Below are 23,804 nucleotides of genomic sequence, written 5' to 3'. Positions count from 1 at the left end.
TCTTATTCTTTTCCCAAAAACATTATTGAGACCTAAATATTTTCTGGGGTAGATGGTATTGCTTGCCAGTACGAAACTCTTAAATATTCTTTGTAAATAAAATGAATATCTTTTTCAACTGGCAAACCAGCATTTATTTGCATACATTTTTCTGGTATCTCAATGCCATTTTTTCATAAGAATTATTATTACAAGCAAATATATTTGTGCAGAGCACGTGACAAGTTGTGAACATTCAACTTCTCATCTTTCAATCTCACCCGTCCAAATCGCCACAATGGAAACAAATTTAACAAAAGCGACTCATCCAGCTGTTTCCCTCGACCTTCCTAGCTGGCACTGTCTTAATGGGGGACGGTCAAGACAAGTTTCCAAAACTAACCTTTCGTTTACTCTACGGTACACTCTCCCGCAGAGGAACAAGGCCACTCTTATTAAACTCACCAAATCTCGAAATTAACTTTTTTTTAGTATGGGTTAATAAAAAGTTTAGGGATTGCTCTTAGTAAACTTTCCCTTAACGACTAAGCCATGTCGCCTTCTCACGCGCTATCAACGGAGCGTGAGTTTCAGTCTCGTAAATAAGGAAAAACCAAATCATGAGAATCCAAAGTAAGACATCTCATTTAAAACCAATCTTTCTTCTTCTTCTTCGTCTTCCACTTTCCTTATCTCTCCATCTCTGTGGAGAGACAAAGGAACATTCTTGAAGTCTTTCTTGCACAATGCTAACTCATTAGCTGATTCAAGAAAACAAAGCTCAAATAAACGTGTTCTTGTTCTTGTACTGATAATGCCGTCAAACGCCGTCGTTTTAGCGGCGGTCTTGTGCTTGTTTCTTCTACCAACGTTCTCCGTCGCGATACGCACGGGTCCGGGGAGGATCACGACAGTCAGCGGCGGAAGAAACGCGTTCAGTAAACTCGGTCCGTTCATGGAAGCTCCGGAATACAGAAACGGCAAGGAGTGCGCGTCTTCACCTACAAACAGAGAGAACATCGTGTCGTCTTCTTCTTCTTCTTCCAACGATCCCTCTCTAGTCCACATCGCGATGACTCTAGACTCTGAGTATCTCCGCGGCTCCATCGCGGCCGTCCACTCCGTCCTCCGCCACGCGTCGTGTCCAGAAAACGTCTTCTTCCACTTCATCGCCGCCGAGTTCGACTCGGCGAGTCCACGCGTCCTGAGTCAACTCGTCCGGTCGACGTTCCCGTCGCTGAGCTTCAAGGTCTACATCTTCAGGGAGGACACGGTGATCAACCTGATATCGTCGTCGATCAGGCAGGCGCTCGAGAACCCGCTGAACTACGCGAGGAACTACCTCGGGGACATACTCGACCGGAGCGTTGACCGGGTCATCTACCTCGACTCGGACGTGATCGTCGTCGACGACATCACCAAGCTTTGGAACACTGTGCTGACGGGGACACGTGTCATCGGGGCTCCGGAGTATTGCCACGCGAACTTCACGCAGTACTTCACTTCGAACTTCTGGTCGGACCCGGTTTTACCGGGCGAAATCTCGGGTCGGGAGGCTTGCTATTTCAACACGGGGGTGATGGTGATGGACATGGTTAGGTGGAGGGAAGGGAACTACAGGGAGAAGCTGGAGAAGTGGATGCAGATCCAGAAGAAGATGAGGATCTACGATTTGGGTTCTTTGCCACCGTTCTTGCTTGTGTTCGGAGGGGATGTGGAGGCTATCGATCATAGATGGAACCAGCACGGTTTGGGAGGGGACAATATACGAGGAAGCTGTCGGTCTCTGCATCCTGGTCCGGTGAGTTTGTTGCATTGGAGTGGGAAAGGGAAGCCGTGGGTGAGACTTGATGAGAAGAGGGCTTGTCCGTTGGATCGTCTTTGGGAGCCGTATGATCTTTATAAGCACAAGATTGAGAGGGTTAAAGATCAGGCTCTGCTTTGGTTTGCTTCGTTGTCGGAGTTAGCTGATGATTGAAGCTTCTTGTGAGAGAGGTTAAAAAGAAAGGAAAGTTACATTGTTTATTTTCATGTTGTGCGTTTACAGGTTCTACAAATACATTTGTTCAGGTGATTCTTTGATTTTCTGGTGTATAAAATGGAATTAGAGAGGGAGAGAGTGAGATATAGAGGTTGATGAACCCCTTCTTTGAGAATTCTTTTTTCATTTTGGTGCTTCCTTCTTGTTCCTTAATAAAACTCTTCTTGAAGTGCATGTTGAGATTTTTCACTCAGACCATTTAGATTGCATAGTATAGAAAAGATTGGGTGACATGTAATAACGAATTAGATTGGTAATGATCAAAAGATATATCCTTCACCCTATGATTACTAGTGAAGCCCTAATAGTGTGTGCATGGCCAATCAATAATCATAGAGCCTGACTGTGTGCATTATGTTAGAAATGGTGAAGAAAGAATATGATCAATGCTTAGGTTTGTGATGACATTTAATTGTTTTGACAATGATCTCTTTCGAGACTTCTAGCAATGTTAATAAACCTGTTGAAGGATCGATTTTATATGTTTTCGTTATCAAACAATGATTAGAAAACATGATATAAACCGCACAGCGTTGTTATGGGATTACTAATGGGCTGGCCTGTTAAAGCCCAATACGTTTTTTTCTGTGCATAACTGGTTGTTGTAGTTTACAGATGACTCTTGGGAAGAAAGAATCTATCTACGTGGTGGTCACTGCATGCTCACATTTACTATTTGTCTTCAGTTAGTTCGATAATTAAAGAAGCAACAGAACTCGTGTAACTAATAAGTAGTGAGTACGCAAGTAGTACAGTGTTCTTATTTTCAATAACTGGTCCCACCGACTCTTGTCTTCATTTCCCATCTGAGTCTAATAATCACATCTCTTCTTCTTCCACTTCTTGCTTTTCATCCCTCTCACCCTTTCTAGTTAAATCTGCTTTTAAGATTTTTTTTTTCTGTTTAGTGCTAATTAGTAAGATTATTTAATTATTCATTCTTTTGTAAGGTCTTCTTTTTTTTGTCTTCTTCAGAGTCACTTTTAGAGAAACTGTATTTCAACTTTATGTGTGTGTACAAGTCCACTCCAAGCAGATTTGCAGACTTGTAAAAGGTGGATCATCATTGGGAGCTAACAAAAATTTGGTTTTGTGGGTTCTCTTCAGTTTTTTTTCTTTTCTGGTAAGTAGTTTCTCTTAGAGTCTCTCTCCTTCAAAGCCAAATTTGAGTAATATCAATCATTGAATAAGATTTAGGGGGGTCTTTCTTTGTTTCTTCAATTATTTGAATGCTTAAGTACACTTTTCCGAGAAGAGTCTTAGTTTGTTCACTAAGACTAAGAGGGGTTTTGTCTTGTGTTAAAGTAGCAACTAGATCCTTCTATACTTGAAGATGAAATAGCTAATGGCTGATACAAATTTTGTGTGAATATAAAGGTTTCTTCCGCTGACCACTAATGGGGGATATGCAAGTTGGTGTTGTTGCCGATATTGACGATAAGGTATTATTCTCTCTGTCTTCCTTGTAGATTTTGTCTGTTTTTTGACAAGATTGTCTATTTCTTGATTACTTCCTTTGTAAAGGCGGTGAACCGTACCCTGCAAGTGTCGGTATCATTAGGAAGGTTTGAGAATGATTCACTTTCATGGGAGAAGTTGGCTTTCTCTCCAAACAAGTACTTTGAAGAAGTTGGAAGTTTGCAACTCCAGGTTCCGTAGCTCAGAAGAAGGCCTATTTCAAAGCTCATTACAAGAAGGTCGCTGAGATCATGGATCATCAGGATAAAGAAATGGACAAGAACTCAGTCGTTACAGATCACGGTAGTATGGAAGGTGAAAATGGTGGGTCGGTGACAGAGAATGTGGTTGAAGAAGGATGTAATGGGCTATTATTATGCACTTGCAAACAAGTTAAGCATGTGACTGACATTCTTGCTACTCAAGTGATTGTTGGCAAGTTTAATGAAGAAACTGTCATTGTTGTCAAGGAATGTCAAAGCTTGGTTGATCAGGTGAAAGAAGAAGTCAACAACAGTTTGGATAGTCAAAGATTGGAGAACTTGGAGGAGAAACCAGAAGAGGTTTTACAAGTGGAGGATGTTGAAGTGAGAGAAGACATTCTATCAAATGATACTACTAGCAAGACGAATGAAATGCCAATGAAGAGTTGGAGAAAGAGACAACCAAGAAACTAACCAAGAAGGATGAAAAACGTACTAGAAACCCTCCCAAGGTAAAACTTTCGGATGTGTTTGAAACAGAGAGCTTAGTTCTTGTGTCTTCTAAACTGCTCTATCTTGTTAGTTCTTGTGAGGACAAAACCTACAACTAACACGAATAGGAAAACTCCACCGAGATGATGACGACAACAAAGAAACCTATGTCAAAAGTAGGCACACCAGTGTTTCCAACTCCAAGAGTGTACAAGCCAGCTTCAAAAGTTACTTCACTGTCTACATCCCAGTCTTCTGCAAAGAAAGAACATGTCTCGTCATTACTGAGAAACAAACAAACCTCTCCAATGTCATTGTCATTGCATATGTCTATGAGTCTTGGTCCATCTGCCTCAGATCCTTCTACACTAACAAGCACTAGAAAGTCATTGATAATGGAGAGAATGGGAGATGAAGACATTGTGAAACGTGCTTTTAAATCTTTTCAAAAGAGTTATGACTTCAAGGCTTCTGTCGACAAGCAAAAGTGGCATAGAGAAGAGAAGCAGTACCAACACTCGTGGAGTGGGAAGCAATGTGAGAGCTGAGAAACAACAAAAGGAGGTATTATCATCCATCTCATTGAGTCATGACCAAACTAAACAGTGGAGGTTTGTGAACTTGCGCTAATGCTTTTTCTTCACGGTGTTCAGCTTTCCAAATCTCTTGCAAGACCTGTAGAAGAAGACACGCTTGCAAAAGAACCCTAAGGCTGGAGTGATTGATGCCAAAACTCGGAGGGACTCTCTTAATCAGAACGCAAGTTCTCTTCCAGTACGTACCTTGCAAAGAGGCTCTGCAGCAAAGGTGTTAGGATAGTTATAATAGTTTCAGTTTTAGCTATGATCTTTGCCACCAATGTTCTTCCATTAGTCTTGAGGTGAAAAGCCAATGATCTTTTTTTTTTGTCATATAGAGAAGTCTTTAGTTGCTAAAAATAAAGCCTAACGTCAATATCCCCTGAGGGGATGATGAGTAGTTTATAATTTACATTCCTGTGTAAGTGTATAGACTACGAGCATGATAGGCCCATGAGAGTGTATGTGACGAGAAGGAAGAAGCAGAATACAGAGGGAGAGCATGAAGAGAAGAGTAGCTGAGCTGGCAGTTGTTTCTTAATGAATAAGTTTCCTGATTTGTTTGTAATTAGGAATAGTATAAATAGGAGCTGTATTGTCAATTACAGGCAGGCAGTTAGAGAATAATTGCTAGAGAGACTTGATATCTCGTGTGTGAGTATCAAGAAGGCTTAGAGCTCCGATCTGTGGAGTCTAAGAGAGGGTGGTTGGGTGGAACGTAATACGAATACACTTCTGTTCTTATCAAATTGGTGCGTCGTAAGTGCTCGGATCGAACAATCGCGAAGAATCGGAGATGACGAGACCTACGGTACCAAGTGTCGAATCGTTGGCGACGGCGATGGCGACGCAGTTCGCCGAACAAAGGGAGACGAATGCGAATCTTCGAGCAACGATTGAATCTTCAATCGAGAAGCTGGATGAGAGGTTTACGGCGAAGATGGATGCGAAGTTTTCCGAACTGATCGAGATGATGTCGAGGACGATTCGATCGTCGGAGGAGACGGCGGTTACAGCGAATCCGATTACACAACCATACGTAACTCAGGTATCGCACTTTAACACGGAACCTGGCCGTAGTCTTAGGGGAGATGACAATCGATCGAGTACTCCGTTGATGGATGATCGAGATAGTTTGATGAAGAAAGTTGAGCTGCCTACTTTTAGTGGTGATGATGTCTATGGTTGGATGGCGTTAGCCGAAAGATTTTTCAGGATCGGAGGTTACAACGAAGAGAGGAAGCTTGAGCTGGTTTCAGTGAGCTTAGGAGGCGAGGTATTGAGCTGGTTCAATAGTGAAGTTTTGAGGAGGCCGTTTCTGAGTTGGATCAATTTTAAAGAAAGGTTGATTGCTCGATTCAGCAAAGTGAAGTTGAGAGATCCTAGCCAACCTTTTTTCGCGGTCCATCAGACGGGATCGGTAGCAGAGTATATCCACAAATTTGAGGACTTATCCACTCAAGTTTCTGGAATCTCAGATACTCAGAGGGAAGGCATATTCATGAACGGTTTAAGTCCAGAAATGCAAGAAGTCGTGACTATGTGTAAACCATTTGATCTTCCTGAGATGGTTGCTACGGCATATCAGATGGAGAATAGTTCTTTGTTGAGTGTGGTAAAGAAAGATATGCAGTTAAGGAACAAGTTAAACCAGAGTAGCTCTCAAGAGACGAGCAAATCGTACTCGAGTTATCACACTAATTCGGGCTGGAAGCAGAAACCAGCTGCACAACCAGTTCAACAGAGTTCAGTTCCGGGTAAACAGAGCAATGCGACAAGACAAGCAGTGCGCTTATCTGATACTCAGATCGCAGAGAAGCGAAGATTAGGATTGTGTTTTCAGTGTGATGGAAAATGGAGTAGACAACATGCTTCCGTTTGTCCAAATGCTACTCTGAGGGTATTAACTGTGGTCAATGGCGTTGCAATGGAAGTAATTAATCAAGAGGCTTCTGAAACAGAGGAAGATGATATCGTGTGGGAACCACAGCTGAGATCGATATCTGTAAATTCTCTTTTGGGACTTTACTCACCAACGACGACGAAACTGAAAGGCTCGATTGGGAAGCAAACGATAGTAGTGATGCTGGATAGCGGTGCAACACACAACTTTATTTCACCAACGATGGCGAAGCAGTTGAAGTTGAAAGCAGATCAAAGAAGTTTGGAGATTATGTTAGGCACAGGAGCTTCGGTGCCTGGTGCTGGAGTGTGTAGAGATGTGTTGATAACTCTCCAAGGACTCACTTTTCAATCTGACTTTATTATGCTGGAGTTGGGAAATGTAGACGTGATTTTGGGGATGCTTTGGTTCAGAACTCTGGGTAAGTGTGAGATTGACTGGGAGAAGCATGAGTACGTGTTCTATTATCAAGGAAAGAAGGTGGCTTTAACTGGGGATCCATCTCTGCACCTGCAAGGCACGACGTTGAAGAGCTTGCAATCAGAGTCTGCAATACCAAAACAGTTGTGTGAAGTGCTTAACCAATACGAGTTTGTGTTCAGTGAACCAACGGAGCTACCACCAGTAAGGGGACATGAGCACAGCATTACTTTACAACCGGGTGTGGGACCTATAAGTGTGAGACCTTATAGGTATCCTCAAATCCATAAAGAAATTATGGAGAAGAGTGTGCAGGAAATGCTGTTAACTGGTGCAATACGACCAAGCCATAGTCCTTACTCAAGTCCGGTATTGTTGGTTAAGAAGAAGGACAGTTCGTGGAGGTTTTGTGTGGATTACAGGATGTTGAACAGAGCAACAATAGCAGATAAGTATCCTATTCCAATGATCGATCAGTTGCTTGATGAACTAAGTGGATCGAAGTGGTTTTCAAAATTGGATTTACGATCTGGATATCACCAGATAAGGATGAAGGAAGAAGATGTAGAGAAAACGGCTTTCAGGACACATCAAGGGCACTACGAGTTTAGAGTGATGCCGTTTGGCTTGATGAATGCTCCAGCGACATTTCAGTCGTTAATGAACGAACTCTTCTCGGAGTACCTGCGCAAATTCGTCTTAGTTTTCTTTGATGACATATTGATATTCAGTTCATCGTTGGAGGAGCATATTGAGCATGTGGCAGTAGTATTGCAGGTGTTTGAGAAGCATAAGCTCTTTGCCAATCGGAAGAAGTGTGCTTTTGGTCAGAGGCAAGTAGAGTACTTGGGACATATAATCTCGGCTCAGGGCGTTTCTACAGATCCGCAGAAGATTGTTGCAGTCACTAAGTGGCCGACACCGAGAACAGTGAAGGATGTAAGGGGATTTCTGGGTTTGACAGGGTATTATAGAAGGTTCGTTCAGAGTTATGGGATGTTGGCTAAACCTTTGACGGAGTTGCTCAAGAAGGAACATTTTCTGTGGTCACAGCAAACTCAAATGGCGTTTGACAAACTGAAGACAGCTATGACGACTACTCCGGTGCTCGCTTTACCTGATTTCACACAGGTCTTCATCATAGAATCTGATGCTTCAGGATTTGGATTGGGCGCTGTATTGATGCAGGGCAAGCACCCGATAGCCTTCTTTAGTCATGCTTTGACTGAGAAGGAACAGTTGAAACCGATTTATGAGAGAGAACTGATGGCGATAGTACTGTCAATACAGAAGTGGCGTCATTATTTGTTGGGAAGAAGATTCATCGTTCGAACAGATCAACAGAGTCTCAAGTACTTACTGGAGCAAAGGGAAGTTACTTTGGATTATCAGCGGTGGTTGACACGAATTATGGGTTACGACTTTGATATTGAATACAAAGTGGGAGCAGAAAACAGAGTGGCTGATGGTTTATCACGCATTGTGCAGTATAATGGATTATCGTTGAAGTTTCGTTGCTTTGCTTTGACACTTCCGGGATCATTGCAGGCACAAGACATCTATGCGGAAGTTGATTCGAGTGAGTGGGTTCAAGATCTGATTTCGAAGTTGAGCAGAGGAGAGAAGGTTAAAGAAGGATTTGTGGTCGTACAAGGGAGGCTCTTTAACGGGGGAAGCTTGGTTCTACCTTCTGGCTCCAATCATATTCCATTGATTTTGAGTGAATATCATGACAGTCTGTTGGGCGGTCATTCTGGAGTTTTGAAGACTTATAAAAGGATCAGAGCTAGCTTCTATTGGCCAAAGATGAGAAAACGTATACAGGAGTACATTGCGGCTTGTGAAGTGTGTCAAACGCATAAGTATACTACACTGTCTCCTGCAGGGTTGCTCCAGCCAATTGAGATTCCTCACCAGATATGGGAAGACATTTCAATGGACTTCATCGAAGGCTTGCCGTCATCACAAGGAGTGAATGTGATTTTGGTTGTGGTAGATCGATTGAGCAAGTACAGCCATTTTATGAGTTTGAAGCATCCGTTCACTGCATCTGATGTTGCTAGGAAGTTTGTGCAGGAGGTTATCAGGCTTCATGGATATCCTAAGTCTATCATATCAGACAGAGACAAGATTTTTCTAAGCAACTTTTGGAAGGACTGCTTTAAGGCTTCGGGTACGCGTCTGCGTTTCAGTACGGCTTTCCACCCGCAGTCTGACGGACAAACAGAAGTGTTGAACCGATGTTTGGAAACGTTTTTGAGATGCTTCGCGTCATCACATCCTAAGACATGGTCTAGATTCTTACCATGGGCTGAGTTATGGTATAACACATCTTTTCACACGGCAACTCAATGTACCCCATTCAAGTTAGTATACGGCAGAGATCCTCCTTCGTTACTGCGGTTTGAGGAAGGCTCAACGCATAACTTTGAGTTGGAATCGATGTTGAAAGAGCGTGATGCGATGTTGTGTGATGTGAAGTATCATTTGCTACGCGCTCAGGAGCTCATGAAGAACAATGCGGACAAGAAACGACGTGACTTGGAGTTTGAAGTGGGAATGAAGGTTTATTTGAAGTTGAGGCCTTATAGACAACAGTCGGTTCATCGACGTCTCTGTCATAAGTTGTCAGCGAGGTACTATGGGCCTTATGAAGTGTTGGAACGGATTGGGAAAGTGGCATACAGATTGAGGTTGCCAGTTGATTCGAAAGTGCACCCAGTCTTTCATGTCTCGCAACTTAAACCAGTCGTTGGAGAGGGTCGTATTGTTACTCCGTTACCACCAGTTTTATCAGAGAATGAGGAGTTGATTGTGGAGCCGGAGGAATTGTTAGACAGTCGTTATGATACTGAGGGTCATTTGGAAGTGCTTGTGTCTTGGAAGAATCTGCCTTCTCATGAGACGTCGTGGATGCGCATGCGGGATTTCAAAGCCCAGTTTCCAGGTCACCCACTTGGGGACAAGCTGGTTCTTCAGAATGGGGGTATTGATAGGCCCATGAGAGTGTATGTGACGAGAAGGAAGAAGCAGAATACAGAGGGAGAGCATGAAGAGAAGAGTAGCTGAGCTGGCAGTTGTTTCTTAATGAATAAGTTTCCTGATTTGTTTGTAATTAGGAATAGTATAAATAGGAGCTGTATTGTCAATTACAGGCAGGCAGTTAGAGAGTAATTGCTAGAGAGACTTGATATCTCGTGTGTGAGTATCAAGAAGGCTTAGAGCTCCGATCTGTGGAGTCTAAGAGAGGGTGGTTGGGTGGAACGTAATACGAATACACTTCTGTTCTTATCAGAGCATCATGTTCTGTATCTCAGTATGAGCAAAAGGAAAACAAACCAAATCAATCTCTTGTTGACGTTAACATAGTAATTGTACGAACCATTCTTTAGAATTGCAAGTCATACAGTTTGTTCTGAGGATGAGTCAGCTGTGATGATCTTGTATCTTGAAAGATATATTTGGGCGAAAAAAATTATTCACGGTTATATATTCGAAGAAGTAATGATAAAATTTTAGAAGTTACTAGTTTCATTTATGTTTTAACTTCTAATTAAAAATTGAGAAGTGTAATTAAAAATTTAAAGTTTTAGATCTTAATATATACTTCCTGTTTCATATTAGATGCTGTTTGCATATGCTAAATGCATAACAATAAGCTCGTTATAGCATTTGGCCTTAACTGTTTCCTCGCATAATCACATGACAAAGCTTTCCAAATTCCTAATAATGATGTTTTTGTTTTCCTTCGAATTTGAATTGACTGTATTGAATGAGATCCGTAATTATTTTCCTTAGTTACGAGAAGATAAAGAATATCAATAGTCGATAATCATTTACGCACGTCTCAGTAGGTGAGTCTCAACTATAAATTCACCACTCATGCAAGTTTTTGAATCTCACTTGAAATAAGAAAAGCTCATTCGAACTGTTATTACTACTACAAAAATGTTTGGATTCGGATGCTTCATGATGTTCGTCTCGTGTGTGGTGATGATAGTGCAGGCTGCGATAAGCCTCGCTACTGTCTTAGGATATGTTTAGTGCTTAAGTTGTAATCGATTGGGCTTGTAAGTAAGAGCTCACTATGAATTAATAAATTATTTTCTTTTCTTATTTCCGTAATCTCTCTTTTACTTACTTTTTTTGTGCTGTTTACACATGAAGCTATATTCCGAATTATTTACGTTCGAATTTTCCAGTTATACGTTGCTTTCTATGCTTGTTGGTTTCTCTGGTGTTTGCACGTAGTTAATGTTGCTATATTTCTCTCCAGCCGAAGATAAGATATAATCAGGGCTGTTGAGAAGCTGCTTTAGACTATACATTTAACAATATATATGCACAATCGTGTTCCCAATTTTAACACGACATAACAAAGTCCAAGATTAATGATTTTGTGTTCTTTACTAGACACTCAAGGCTACGTACGAGTGTAACTCAAGCTTTAGCATTTATACTTATACCCGGATACTAGTTTGTCTAACCGGGAAGAAGGGCAGCCAAGTTTGCTAGTTCATCTGCAGCAAAGTTCAGATTCTATCAAAGAAAAAGATGCCCACAAAGCCGGATATTTAGAGAAATATAATGTAGTAATCCAAAAGACCGTGATATGATCATTATTCACAGAGAGTAATGCATATAGGAACATACCCTTATTATAGTACATGACTGATCTCGAAAGAGATACATTTGTTGCTAGTTGTTTTGCTTCCTTGTGCAGCTTCCAGAGTACCTCATTATTTACCTTCCATTGACCTTTACTCTGTTCTTCTCAGAAAGCGTATATGACTGATTCATCATGAAACAAGCTAATTTCACAAAGATGTCTAAAATGATTCATTGACGAACCAGCATACAGATCAGCTTGGAGTCACCTTTCACCTTAATATTCTTGTAACCTCTTAAGCCGGGTTTGGTTATACCGAAATTTATTTGGTCTTGGTTAGTGTCCTGGTTTATGGTTTAAAGTGTTTTATAAGAACCTTGAAATAATATATTTACTAGAAAACAAGCATCAGGTTTCGTGGTGTAGTTGGTTATCACGTCAGTCTAACACACTGAAGGTCTCCAGTTCGAACCTGGACGAAGCCATTTATATTTTTCTACCCCGCCCCGGAAGGCTTAATGGGCCTAACTAGGGCTCGACATTTCAAATCAGATACAAAACAATGAACGCCTTGTACGTAATGAGCTGAGCTCGTCTGCCTGTTTCCTTTATGATTTCTTGTTATCATTTTCTTGTAGTTTGTGTGGTTATTTTCATTGTCAACAAAAACCAGTACAATAGCAAAGTGCATCACGAACACGTGATAAATACTGATAAAAATTGTGAGTGGAGTTAAAGAAACAAACAGTTTGTTCTTTTTCTTCTGTGTGGTGTGAAACTGCGATACTGCTCGTGAGTCACTAGCCACTCCAAACAATCATCAACGTACGTATTACACTATTAACGTAACCGACAAAGTCTAGCTAGGGCCAACCAAACTAGAAACAAAATGCCAATAACGAAATACAATAATATAACTAGTAAAAAAAACCATAGTGCTTATATTAGAGAAGCAATGCACATCAGAATCTCTCCAGAAGTTAGTTAGTATGGCTCTGTTTCTGAAGCCTCTTATCATCTTCCTACATGATTCATGTCTTGCCTTCCTCTCTCTACTGGTAATTAAGATATCATCTTTCTTTACACTCGCTAGCTCTGTTTCTCTGCTCTGACAAGTGACAATAGTTTCTTCTTTTGTCTCACGAGAAGAACCATGGAGCGAGTTTTGATGAAAATGCAGATGGAGTTCCAAACAGACTCCAAGCATTTATTAATGGTGTGGGGATTAGCATTGAAACAACATGGGGACGACAATTGAGGAGTGTATTTATACTTCCTGTATTCAACTGTTTGGTGGCTTCATGTTTGATAATCTCACTCTTAGTTTTCATAGAGGGTGTTTACATGAACCTTGTAGTACTCTACGTTAAGTTGTTTAAGAGAAAACCCGAAAAAATATACAAGTGGGAGCCTATGCAAGAAGACGCTGAGCTCGGACATGATTCATATCCCATGGTCCTTGTCCAAATCCCAATGTACAACGAGAAAGAGGTATGTATTTTGTATTTTGGACTGAGAGATCATAAGATTAATCTCTAAATCAACGATATGTTGACAATCAAAATAAAAAGATTCAGGTTTTTGATTTACTATATTATATTTATATTGTACTAAAAGATGTGAGATTCCTAACACTCATGATGTGTTCTTAACCCGCAGGTCCTTAAATTATCTATAGGTGCTGCATGTAGACTAACATGGCCATTGGACCGCTTGATTGTTCAGGTTTTAGATGATTCCACTGATGAAACCATCAAGGTCTCTTGCTAATCAAGTCTGGTCTGATTACTTAATTGGACACACATATATATATATATATATATAAAAGCAATTAATGTGATGGGGATTGAAACGCAGGAGCTGGTGAACAAGGAATGTGCAAAATGGGAAAACAAAGGCGTGAACATCAAGTGTGAGAGGAGAGAGAATAGAAATGGATACAAAGCCGGAGCTCTTAAACAAGGCATGAAACGTAACTACGTGAAGCTTTGCAACTACGTAGCCATCTTCGACGCTGACTTCCAACCGGAGCCTGATTACCTCCAACGCTCTGTCCCCTTCCTTGTTCATAACCCCACGGTTGCTCTCGTTCAAGCCCGATGGAGATTCAGTATGTAGACTATGGTATCTAATTTGTCATACCTATAAGAACTATTAATGACCTTTTTAATGAATATATTTCAAAACTCATTGAACAATAACAAAAGTAGTAATTATTTTAAGACAATTTTAAAATGAACTGAATGAACGATGTTCCTTCAAAATGAAATAAAAACATTTATTTCACCAAATTTCCCGCTAGCATAAACCAATTTCGAGTCGATATTTAACTTTGATATCATGTCAAAGTTGACATTAATATTTTTTTGCAAACTAATCATATTTCTATCTTCAAACAAAGAAGTAATAATGGGATATAAAATATCTCTCGTACAGTACGTAGATTAGGCCCCTTGCATTTTTTCTGTCTATAAGAAATTAGGAATCCTAACAAAAGTCTACTTTAAAATTGAGTGATTCTGTGTGTGGGGTTATCGCAGCGAACGCAAACAAGTGCTTGATGACAAGGATTCAAGAGATGTCACTCAATTACCACTTTATGGCAGAGCAAGAATCTGGATCCACTAGACATGCTTTTTTTTAGCTTCAATGGTGCATTTTTCTATCAAAACATATAACATGTTATATATATGCATTTTTATTACATACATACAAAATTGAAGTCTCTTCTAGGAACTGCGGGTGTATGGAGAATGGCTGCGATGGAAGAAGCTGGAGGATGGAATGATCGAACCACAGTAGAAGACATGGACTTGGCCGTTCGTGTTGGTCTCCTCGGATGGAAATTTGTCTTCCTCGATGACCTCATGGTAATTAATCATTAACTTGTAACAAAAGAAACCTTACCTAACAAATCTTTAAAACTTATCACATGTTAACTTTTACTCATCATAGTGAATGAATTATACCCATTAAGTAACACTCTCGTGTTGATGCTCAATGATGTCTACATTGAATTATTGGATGTATACACATATTGTCTATCAAAATCATTACATTTTGCACATGCACACTTTGTAGGTGAAAAGCGAGCTACCAAGTAAATTCAAAGCCTTTAGATTCCAGCAGCATCGATGGTCGTGTGGTCCAGCCAATCTCTTCAGGAAAATGATTATGGAGATTATTCGCAATAAGGTCTTTTCCAATTTGTTTATTTCATCTTGATAAACACACTTGCCTGCATCTGTTTGTCCCACGTACCACAACTCTTTTGTTTTTTATCCATCTTTTTACTATGAGAGACAAACGTGTCATCTGATGTTAGGCTGACGTACATGATTTTTGTTGATTGGTCACCCATTGATGTTGATTTTTTTTGGTGTTTTTGGAAAAGTATCTAAGATGAGTATCTAGATTGTTAATAATAGTATTTCAATAATTTTCAATTAATCATTTAAATTATAAAAAATTAAACAACTTAAAAAATCAATAAATTTCACAAAGTATCTCATGAATATGTAGAAGTATCTGATTTAAGATACCTTTCCTTCTTTGTCTCAATTTTTCTTTTCTTTTAAAATTAAGATACACGCAAAGTATTTTCTATCGGAGATGCTCCAAGTTCTAACTAATAGTGTATCATTGTTTGTTCAGTTTTTTTTCTTTTATGATTTAATAGAAAATATATATTCGATGCTGAACTTGATCAGCTGATGGGTTAGAAGATCAGTTTGGTTCAGTTTAGTGTCATTTGAATTATTGATTACTTTCTTTTGTTTACTATAAACAAATAACTAAGCTGAGTAGACATCTAACCTTAAAGCTACATTTTTATATGTAATAATGAGCAGAGAGTGACGTTATGGAAGAAGTTGTATCTCATCTACAGCTTCTTTTTCTTACGGAAGATCCTAGTCCACTTCTTCACTTTCTTCTTCTACTGCGTTGTTCTTCCCACAAGCGTCTTCTTCCCCGAAGTCAATATTCCAGCTTGGTCAACTTTTTACATTCCCTCTCTCATCACTCTCTTCATTGTCATTGCTACACCAAGGTTGGTACTACAATTCTTTATTCAATTTTTTTTCAATATACCACCTAGATAATGTATTAAACCTTTTACTATATGGTAGATCATTCTATCTCGTGATATTTTGGGTGTTATTTGAAAACGTGATGTCAATGCATCGGACAAAGGGAACTTTCATCGGCATACTTGAAGGAGGAAGAGTGAATGAATGGGTTGTCACTGAGAAACTAGGAGATGCTCTTAAGACTAAGCTACTTCCTCAGATTGGTAAACCTCGTGACGGGTGTTCCCAAAGGTATCTAGTTAATTAACTATTTCCTTTTGGCACAAATCTAGTTAATTAACTAATCAAATTTATTGTCGATGATTTAGCGGAAAAACTCGATTTCGCGGTTTGTGTGATAAAACTCTTTTATGGAAAAATCGAATTTACTATTTTTAGTGAGAAAAATCAATTTTGAGATTTTGAAAAAAACGATTTTAAGTTTTTCAGTGAAAATAACTCAATTTCAATAAAATTCTTATTTTTTCAGATTTGATTCAAGTCAAAACTCTATTTATTTTAGATCATTGGACAAACCATGTTCGTATAGCCCAAACCCATAGTTTGATTGGTCTTTTGTGATTCTTGTCCAATTATAACCAGCAATCTATTAAATATAACTAGATTAGGCCTATCTATTTGGACATGGACGACCCATGGTTACCCCACCTATATTACAGCCTTACTTAGAAGAGTGTTTGGTTTGTTGCAGCATAAACTCGAAGGAGATAATAATGGGGATATACATATTGTGTTGTGCATGCTATGGAGTTCTTTTTGGAAACACATTATTATATCTCTATCTCTTCATGCAAGCGGTCGCTTTTCTCGTCTCTGGAGTTGGCTTTGTCGGAACTTGAAAACATTATACTGAGCCATTCCTGATCAAGAACTTGGTTTGATGCTTGATGAGCCGTTCTCAAGTTATAGTTTGATAGTCTATTGTCTAGCTAGGTTAGTTGTATATCCCGTGTATTGAATAAGATGATGTAATAACATTAACAAAAACAAGAAGATGGTGTAAGCCACCTGAATTTCAATCCCATAAACTCAAGACAAAGCATTAATATCCACTGAAACAGAGGCTTTAACATTAGACACAATGAAATGAAAGTGGGGCTTACCACTTTCTTGACTCGGTTGTTGGCAGCATCAGTTCCTCCAAAGACGCAATCGGAAAAATAGGGGCTACGAACACGTACTTGTTTCATCACCAATATGTCAGAGTTTTCCCATTGCACAGGAAGCCTGTATTAAGAAAATCACATGTGAGATTCACTTGAAAGATTAAAAAAAAAAGCATTCTTCTACTATACTTGCATCCCTCGGAACTCATCTCCGGTGATTAGCTTGACGGAGTACATATTTCCCTACACCGAGTTTCTCGCCTTCTCCTCCGATGTCGTTGGCCACCGATGCTCCATATTAGCCGTGAATCGCGCGTTCTGAAACGCCCGTGTACTAAACGTTACTTTTTTATAGGCATGCCACGATATAGGCCTTCTATTAGCCCAACTAAATTAGTTGCGCTTTTGACGGATTAAATTAAACGCTGCGTTTTGTTTCGTTTCCTAACTTGTCTGAACCGGAAATTCGATCTAAACCAAATAACTTAGAATGGATTGTGATTGGCTCCACAACCATCCAAGAGCATGTGTTGTTACCATTCCTCTCATTGTTGATGTTCCAGTTTCTTGCAACTTGCTGTTTATATGATTGTAGTAGAGGTATGTCTCTGATCATATTCTTTTCTTAGTTACCCGTTGTCTTCTTCCTGTATTAGTATTAGACTGACTCGATTTTGTTTTTATATGTGCGTTCCAAACTTTAAGCATAATCCGGAAAGAGAAAACATAAAATCATTCACCCTTGAATGTATCTTTATATATAAAGAACTGTTTTCATCTCTCCTGTGATGTCCACATCAGCATCCAGCTAGATAATAGGCAAACTCACAGCATGACACGTCAGAAACACAAAAGCCTAATGTAATCTCTTCTCCTTCTCCAACGATGGTTGCCTACTCGAATTACTTGTCCGGCTTTGCCATAACTGAAATATAACGCTTTTCTAAGCCATATTAAGATTCACCATTAACTCTTTCATTCAAGCTCTCATGATTTAATTACCCCTTACCTAACTTCGATCACTAATCCCTAATTTTTTCAACTATAAATATGGATTCAGAAAACTCAGAATCTCACAGCTTCACCTAATACAACCCTTCTGCTTCCGTACGCAAACACTCAGCAACAGTGTTTCAGCCCATATATTTGATTTGGAGTCCGATCGTGTCTTGGCGTGAGCACGGAACGTTAAGAAAGTAGGGAAGCAGATGTAACTTTGCATGCTTTACTTGATGATAAGGGGGTTGACTCCTCTTTTTACATTGATTATGTAGTAAGAAGATTCGACAGATCTTTGGTGATGTACGTTTTCTTCTCCTTCCTTGATTGAGGTTATGAGTTTTTGAGCTCTGCATCATGGTTTAGATAAATCTTTCGTATTTGTTTTAACTGTTTAAGATGCTCTCACAAGTTCATTCCACACAATCTATAATTGTCTACCGATTTTGCATGTAAAAGTAACTTGCAAAATCTTAACTTCTTTTGTTCTCTATGTATCTTTAATGTTTGATTAATATCGTTCGCAGATCAGGCTCCTGCAACAACAGACTCCGACATTGAATAGATTCTCAAGAGGCTCTTGCTGCTCAAAAAGACCTCTGAATAGGTGCGTGATGCTCTCAAGAATCAGCCTGTTGACTTGGTCTTAACTGCTTATCCCACTCAATCTAATCATCGGTCTTTGCTCCAAAAGTTTGGAAGGTCTGTAGACTTTTTTCCCAAGTTACTGACACTTGATTACTGATGTGTTTTTTCAATGTTATCAGGATATGTGATTGTTTCTCACAGTTATATGCAAAGAACATTACTCCTACTGATAAACAAGAACTTGATGAAGCTCTGCTACAAGAGGTATACACCGACAAAGAACTCTCTGTATAGCTTTTTTATTGCATGAAATAATACTATTATCTCATTCAGTTTTCTTCTTCTAGGGGTGGAGACCGTGATGATACACTCTTATTTCTTTCTTTCTTGAATCGTGAAGGAGATGGAGTTGTGGAGTCCGAGAAGTGAAATAGAGAAACTAGAAACATCAAAGCAGAAGCCATAGAAGCTTCGCTTACCAGAGTAAAGGTTCAGTTTGAGCAATGGAGGAAAGCAACCGAGACGGAAACTTCTCATTACATTCTGTTTTGGTTGGCGACGTGAGGCAGCAGTCTAAAAGGGTATGCCCTATCTCGGGACAACATTAACAAGTTTGTACATAGTGGTAGCTAATTTTAATATAATCCTTAGTCGCTATCAAAATCAAACTTCGTAAACATATATTTTGTTTTGTTCTTCAAAAAAAAAAAAACATATATTTTGTTCTTTTAAGCAAAATGATTGTTGTTATAGATTTTGGAAATTAACTGCGCATAGATTGAGTAAAAGACGTTTGTTTGCTGCTTATCCCAAAAAGTTACGATCCAGTGTGTCTACTTGGTGTCCATGATTTGTATCTATGTGGCAGGTGATGATAGAGATAGAAGTAATTTGCAATTTTTAATTGTTTAATCTTGAATCTATTTTAGTTTTTTTCCAAACAATTATTCACTAATTTGTTATTCATCTGATATACCAAACACGCCATACAATATTTTTTTACGCAATGACTCTTGGCTATATAAATAGATATAAATTAATTGTATGTGTAGTTGTTAGATTGTAGAATATTTATAATAATTAATAATAAAGATAAATTAATTGTGCATAGATAATAAAAATTATATTTAACAAAAAATATAGTAAATATCAATATTTTTTTATTAATTTTTTTTGAACAGGAGATATAATATAGTTTTACTTAAAAGAATGAGTGTTTATATTAGAAGATCCCTTCTATTAGATTCACGTATTATAACTGTAATAAATATATTATAGTCGGAAGAAAATATGTTACTTTAAATGACATATAAGCAAAGTAATAAAAGAATATATGATCTACATAATATATATAACAAATTAACTAATTTTCTTTTTTCGGGTGAAGAGGTTTTGTTAATTCTCAAAGTGACTTTTCGATATGGTCCTTTTTTAAATTCATTTTTCTATCATATTTTCTTAACTAAAAGAATTATAATATTATTAAAAATCATATTTTCAAAGCAACGGGCTAAATTTTAAAAGAATATTAAAAGCTTAAAATAAATTAAAAAGTCTTATAATATATATGTTTTCATCATCTTTATTGTTAGTTAGGTATTTTTTATTCTTATAAAATATAATTTTATTTAAAATATAACCCAAATCAAAAGTAAAGAAATATTTCGCCCGTAGGGCGGGCCGACCCTAGTATATGATATATTTGTTTTTCTTCAATCAAAACATTATTGGCAAAGCTCACCATACACCCCTACTACTTGGTGCCTATGTAGTATATTTATCTACATAATTTATCGTCTTGATATTATTTGAGCAGCTGGAAAGATGAATTCAAATACCTCCATGTTCTTAATCAGGATTGTTTCTTTATCTTTTATCAAGTTTTTTTTTTACCAAATCTTTTATCAAGTTTCTTCAGCAACCTCTCATTTTTGGTGTTTAGAGTCTTCTCAATGTAGGGATAGTCCCACCCAAACCACCCTTCGAGTTTGCGTAGATAATTAGTTGCAGTTCCTTATCTCTATACGCATGCTCCCTTATGCGAAATCAGCAAGGAAAAATTCCTTAAAAATACACTGACTAAATTTCCTTTGCTGAAAAAATATACGAACTTTTTAAGCTTTCCGAAAAATACACAAACTAATTTTGGTTGTCTATAAAATACACGACCTTTTGAATTTTGGAGGTTTCACACATTGATTTTAACGGTGTAAACAATGACTAACAAAATAGTTAGACGCCGTTAGATGACGTTAACTCTAATTAAAAAGTTCATGTATTTTATAGACAACAAAATTAGTTCGTGTATTTTTCGGGAAGCCTAAAAAGTTAGTGTATTTTTCAGCAAAGGAAATTTAGTATGTGTATTTTTAAGGAATTTTCAAATGGAGTTTGGATATTTCATATCCTATTCAGATGCTAAATATCTGGACCCAATACAGATCCAAAATTTTATATTTGTAAACTTTCGGTTTGGTTTTGGACCGAATATTTTCGGATCAGTTTCGATCCAAGTTTTTGAATCCGGCTAAAATATCTAGACCTGATCTTGACATTTTAGCCGGATTCAAAAACTTTGATTGGAACTGACCCGAAAAAATATTCGGTCCAAAACCAAACCGAAAGTTTACAAATATTTGTTGGGTCCAAAACTTTTCTACTTGAAAGAATTGAAACCAAAAAGAACTGATCCGAATAGACCTGGGCCTAATAAAATCGACACGAATAGATTCAATCCAACAAGATCTTTCTGCTAACAATTTTGTTATTATTTTGCAATATTTTTTAGTTTTGTTTTTGTAACAGAAACATTTTTAATTAATATGAAACTTTCAATGTAAAATTTAGAGTTGGTTGTGAATTTTTAGATATATATGATAGATTTCGACTAAATTGGATTCAACAAATATTTGTAAACTTTTGGTTTGGTTTTGGACAGAATATTTTTGGGTCAGTTCCGATTCAAGTTTTTGAATCCGGCTAAAATGTCTAGCCGGATTCAAAAACTTGAATCAGAACTGATCTGGAAATATTCGGTCTAAAATTAAACCGAAAGTTTACAAATATAAAATTTCGGACCTGTATCATGTGATAGAGAATGTGTTTTTTTCAGTGTCTTTGGATCGGGTTTGGACCGTTTTTTCCGGATCTGGATTTTTCAGATCGAAAATATTTGGTCCAAAACCAAATCGAAAGTTTACAAATATAAAATTTTGGATATGTATTGGGTCTAGATATTTAGCCTCTGAATAGTATATGAAATATCCAAACTCTATTTGAAAATTCCTTAAAAATACACATACTAAATTTTCTTTGCTGAAAAAATACACGAACTTTTTAGGCTTTCCGAAAAATACACGAACTAATTTTGGTTGTCCATAAAATACATGAACTTTTTAATCAGAGCTAACGGCGTCTAACAGCGTCTTACTATTCTGTTAGTCACTGTTTACACCGTTAAAATCGAGGTGTGAAACCTTCAAAATTCAAAAGTTCGTGTATTTTATGGACAATCAAAATTAGTTTGTGTGTTTTCTGGGAAGCAAAAAAAGTTCGTATATTTTTTCAACAAAAGAAATTCAGTCTGTGTATTTTTAAGGAATTTTCCCATAATATGGCTATAGCTTCCATGCTAAGGAAGAAAATTGTTTTGAGTTATTAATATTATATACCTAAACATGCTGGGTACATTATCGTAAGAATGAAGAGCAAAATTTCAGATCTACTGTAATGTTGCAATCACTAGAATCTAGATACTTAAAAAAAAGTCAACTCCTACTAAAAAAGGTTGCAATCAAGGATACTATGTTCGAAGTGATTATATTACTTAAAATCGTTTAGCAAAAAAAAAAAAAAGAAGAAGTGATTATATTACTTAAAACCAATTGATGTCATCTCGATCACAATGTTGGTCCACATAGTTATGATGTTCTTTAAAGAGGTGATAAATGATATCCAATTGTGTAAAATGTGCTACAGTTCACTTACTTGGTCATTTGTTGAACTAAATCAATACAGTAGATGTTATGAATATTGTGTGATGTCTATTATGGAATGTTCTAGATTTACTTGTTCCCTACTCCAAGTTATTAGACTTTGTCTCCAAGTTATGTAATCCTATATAAGGAACTCATTACTCATGGAATAATAACAATTCATTCATCTCTAAGTCATATGACTCTCTCTCTCTCTCTTTAGTTCGATCTATTCTAAGACAAGAACACTAGGATTAGAACACGTTATCAGCACGAGACTCTAAACCCTAACTAAAATCCGGCGACCACAAAAACTCTAATTTCGGCCGCAACTTCAAACCGTCATATCTCCCTAACCGTGAGGATCCAGACGACGAGCCACCCACCAAACTGAAGCTCTTGACGAGACGAATCCAGCGCCGCAGACCACGCAGTGATCGGACTCCAGACGCGCCGTCACCTTCCAGTGCAAGCCGCACCGTCAACAAACTCGGAGATCATCTCAAAACCCTAACCGCCACTTCCTCTCTCTAGATCTTCTTACATCCGATTTTCTTTAATCTTGATACTAATTCAACTTTGAATATTTCTTTGTTGAATAATTAAGGTTTCTAAGAGAGGAACCAAAGAGAAAAGATCAGCAAAGATTAAGGTAAGATCTCAAGAACCCTAATCTTTACTTGTGGTTCAAGCAATTCGGATTTCAAACTTCTCTTCATCTTAAATCCGATTTAAAAGGTTTTGCGATTTGATTTGGTTGATTTTAGTTCTTGTTTTATTTTAAAATCAAAACCCTAAACTCTTAATAGTTTTACATGACTTTAGTTTTGTATGGACAACAAGTGATACCCCTTTAAGGATGACACGCTATATGTCCAAACAAAATTTAAGGTCAATGTTTAACCTAATCCTAAAATCAGATTTGAATTTTAAACCCTAATCCTTAAAGTTTAAGTCCGATTTTAAGAAACCCTAAACCCTAAAATATAAAGCATGTGATTACATGACTTTCGTTTTGTATGGACAACAAGTGATACCCCTTTAAGGATGACACGCTATATGTCCAAACAAAACATAAGGTTAATGTTTTCCACATCTTTTGGTCGATGATGCACACCATAGTGTGGCTAGACCATGATTCTCATCGACCATTGATTATGGTCTAATCGTACTTAAGAGTACGTATCATCGACCTTTACTTCATATGGTCTAGTCATACCTATTGGTATGCATCATTGACCTAAAAGAAAATCATGGTCTAGCCACACTATGGTGTGCATCATCGACCAAAAGATGTGGAAAACATTAACCTTATGTTTTGTTTGGACATATAGCGTGTCATCCTTAAAGGGGTATCACTTGT

General features: G+C 38.0%; 3 protein-coding genes, 1 long non-coding RNA gene, 1 other non-coding gene and 1 pseudogene across 9 annotated transcripts; 5 read left to right on the top strand and 1 right to left on the bottom strand.

Annotated features, from left to right (window-relative positions):
• The first annotated feature begins 599 nt into the window (after positions 1-599).
• Positions 600-2,194, top strand: LOC108812139 (probable galacturonosyltransferase-like 8). Its single transcript, XM_018584314.2, has one exon. The coding sequence runs from the start codon at positions 794-796 to the stop codon at positions 1,955-1,957; it is 1,164 nt and encodes a 387-aa protein (XP_018439816.2). The 5' UTR covers positions 600-793; the 3' UTR covers positions 1,958-2,194.
• A 144-nt stretch (positions 2,195-2,338) lies between these two features.
• LOC130496012 (uncharacterized) lies at positions 2,339-4,437 on the top strand (annotated as a pseudogene).
• A 7,657-nt stretch (positions 4,438-12,094) lies between these two features.
• Positions 12,095-12,168, top strand: TRNAV-AAC (transfer RNA valine (anticodon AAC)). The gene has a single exon. It is a non-coding gene; the product is annotated as a tRNA-Val (tRNA).
• A 419-nt stretch (positions 12,169-12,587) lies between these two features.
• On the top strand, positions 12,588-16,793 carry LOC108805705 (probable glucomannan 4-beta-mannosyltransferase 10). Its single transcript, XM_018577639.2, is given in 11 exon segments — positions 12,588-12,741; positions 12,833-13,174; positions 13,343-13,441; positions 13,541-13,793; positions 14,224-14,318; positions 14,320-14,335; positions 14,417-14,553; positions 14,765-14,878; positions 15,535-15,734; positions 15,814-16,005; positions 16,466-16,793. Coding segments are annotated over 11 exon segments (1,665 nt in total). The 5' UTR covers positions 12,588-12,672; the 3' UTR covers positions 16,614-16,793.
• On the bottom strand, positions 16,696-17,183 carry LOC108805706 (uncharacterized). Its single transcript, XR_001942433.2, has 2 exons — positions 17,070-17,183; positions 16,696-17,001 (listed from the first exon to the last, which is right to left on the bottom strand). It is a non-coding gene; the product is annotated as an uncharacterized LOC108805706 (long non-coding RNA).
• A 500-nt stretch (positions 17,184-17,683) lies between these two features.
• LOC130496212 (phosphoenolpyruvate carboxylase 1-like) lies at positions 17,684-19,255 on the top strand. 5 transcript variants are annotated; one of them, XR_008935328.1, is made up of 4 exons: positions 17,684-18,182; positions 18,412-18,581; positions 18,647-18,731; positions 18,815-19,255. XR_008935328.1 is itself a non-coding variant. In XM_056988085.1 (4 exons), coding segments are annotated over exons 1-4 (228 nt in total). In that variant the 5' UTR covers positions 17,684-18,180; the 3' UTR covers positions 18,934-19,255. The 5 variants fall into 5 exon arrangements, 1 of the variants encoding a protein (XP_056844065.1); XR_008935327.1 differs by having other exon boundaries at positions 18,407-18,486; positions 18,868-19,255; XR_008935329.1 differs by having other exon boundaries at positions 18,407-18,486.
• Positions 19,256-23,804: the final 4,549 nt, after the last annotated feature.

The sequence above is a fragment of the Raphanus sativus genome, chromosome 6 (assembly GCF_000801105.2).
Source record: "Raphanus sativus cultivar WK10039 chromosome 6, ASM80110v3, whole genome shotgun sequence".
Lineage (NCBI taxonomy): Eukaryota > Viridiplantae > Streptophyta > Magnoliopsida > Brassicales > Brassicaceae > Raphanus > Raphanus sativus.
The sequence above is the reverse complement of the archived record's forward strand: the minus strand, read 5'-3'. Positions and strand labels throughout refer to the sequence as shown.

What these genes read in the sequence shown, in the direction of transcription:
- LOC130496212 (XM_056988085.1), top strand. An exon ending in TCAAAAAGACCTCTGAATAG is followed by an intron (nt 18,487 to 18,646) that starts GTGCGTGATGCT and finishes CAATGTTATCAG; the next exon opens with GATATGTGATTGTTTCTCAC. An exon ending in ATGAAGCTCTGCTACAAGAG is followed by an intron (nt 18,732 to 18,867) that starts GTATACACCGAC and finishes TGAATCGTGAAG; the next exon opens with GAGATGGAGTTGTGGAGTCC.
- LOC108812139 (XM_018584314.2), top strand. Translation starts at nt 794, where the DNA reads ATGCCGTCAAACGCCGTCGTTTTAGCGGCGGTCTTGTGCTTGTTTCTT.